The sequence below is a fragment of the Sapajus apella genome, unplaced genomic scaffold (assembly GCF_009761245.1).
Source record: "Sapajus apella isolate SASKATOON/1434 unplaced genomic scaffold, GSC_monkey_1.0 scaffold2, whole genome shotgun sequence".
Lineage (NCBI taxonomy): Eukaryota > Metazoa > Chordata > Mammalia > Primates > Cebidae > Sapajus > Sapajus apella.
In genome coordinates this window covers 21086407-21087839 of record NW_022436942.1, presented here as the reverse complement: position 1 = coordinate 21087839, position 1433 = coordinate 21086407, and the positions used below count along the sequence as shown (strand labels likewise).

Here is a 1433-nt window from a genome sequence, read left to right as displayed (position 1 = left end):
TCAAGCCATAGTCAGGAATCAGTGATGAAAAATTATACAGCAATAACATTTATCCTGGTGGGATTAACAGATGACCCAAATCTACAGGTTCTGCTTTTCATCTTCTTGTTTCTAACCTATTTGTTGAGTGTTGCTGGAAATTTGGCCATCATCACTCTCACCTTGGTGGACTCCCACCTTAAAACATCTATGTATTTTTTCCTCCGGAATTTTTCCATCTTGGAAGTCTCATTTACAACTGTCTGCATTCCCAGATTTCTCTATACAATGGCATCTAGGGACAATACCATTACCTATAATGCATGTGCCACTCAATTATTTTTTGTTATTGTCCTGGGTGTGACTGAGTTTTTTCTCCTAACAGCTATGTCCTATGACCATTATGTAGCCATCTGCAAACCCCTGCATTACACGACCATCGTGAACAAAAGAGTCTGCATCAAGTTCCTTATTGGCTGTTACATAATTGCTCTAATCATTGTTATCCCACCATTTGTCATGGGTTTTGAGCTTGAATTTTGTGATTCCAATGTCATAGATCACTTTGGATGTGATGCTGCCCCCATCCTGAAGATTACTTAGTCTGACACAGAGTTTATAGAGTGATTTGTATTAATCTTGGCAGTGTTGACACTCCTGTTTTCCTTGGTGTGTGTAATTATGTCCTACACTTACATCATCAGGACCATTCTCAGATTCCCTTCTGCCCAGCAAAGGAAAAAGGCTTTTTCCACTTGCTCTTCCCATGTAATTGTGGTTTCTATCACTTACAGAAGCTGCATCTTTATCTATATTAAACCATCTGCAAAAGAAGGGGTAGCTATTAACAAGGTGGTGTCAGTGCTTACCACTTCGGTTGCCCCAGTTATGAATCCCTTCATTTACACGCTAAGGAATAAGCAAGTGATACAGGCTTTCAAAGACATGATCAAAAGAATTGCATCTATCTCAAAGAACTAAAGGAGTAATGAGTGCAAATTGAAAAGTTATAAAAGAATTCATTATCTCCATTTTATTTTTCCCTAATTCTATACTAGTCACGATTTTTGTATGTTACAACCTCATTCTGTTACACCTACTGCCCACTATCTATAAAAGTATTAATTAGCCTTTTTATTTCAAGCTATTCCCAGAAATACATGGGAATAAATCTTCAGCAAACTTTTATAACATCACACCTATTATTACTCACATAACAAGAAATGTGGATGACATCAATTTACTGTTATATTGGTGCTCATCTGCTCCTTTTGTATTGACTTATATGTCCAGATTTAAGCCCCAGATTACCCAAGGACATCAATGATGATCATCTATGTCTGCAGAAATAATCCTGTAAGTACCCTCCTTGATAATAGGCATTATTCTATCTCTTCCACTTTTCAGCAAGATATAAATACAGACTAAATTTTTTTTCAAATGCCATTTGCTTA

General features: G+C 36.8%; 1 protein-coding gene across 1 annotated transcript; it reads left to right on the top strand.

Moving 5' to 3' along the window:
* LOC116556737 (olfactory receptor 6C2-like) lies at positions 1-960 on the top strand. Its single transcript, XM_032286087.1, is given in 1 exon segment — positions 1-960. A coding segment is annotated over 1 exon segment (936 nt). The 5' UTR covers positions 1-24.
* Positions 961-1433: the final 473 nt, after the last annotated feature.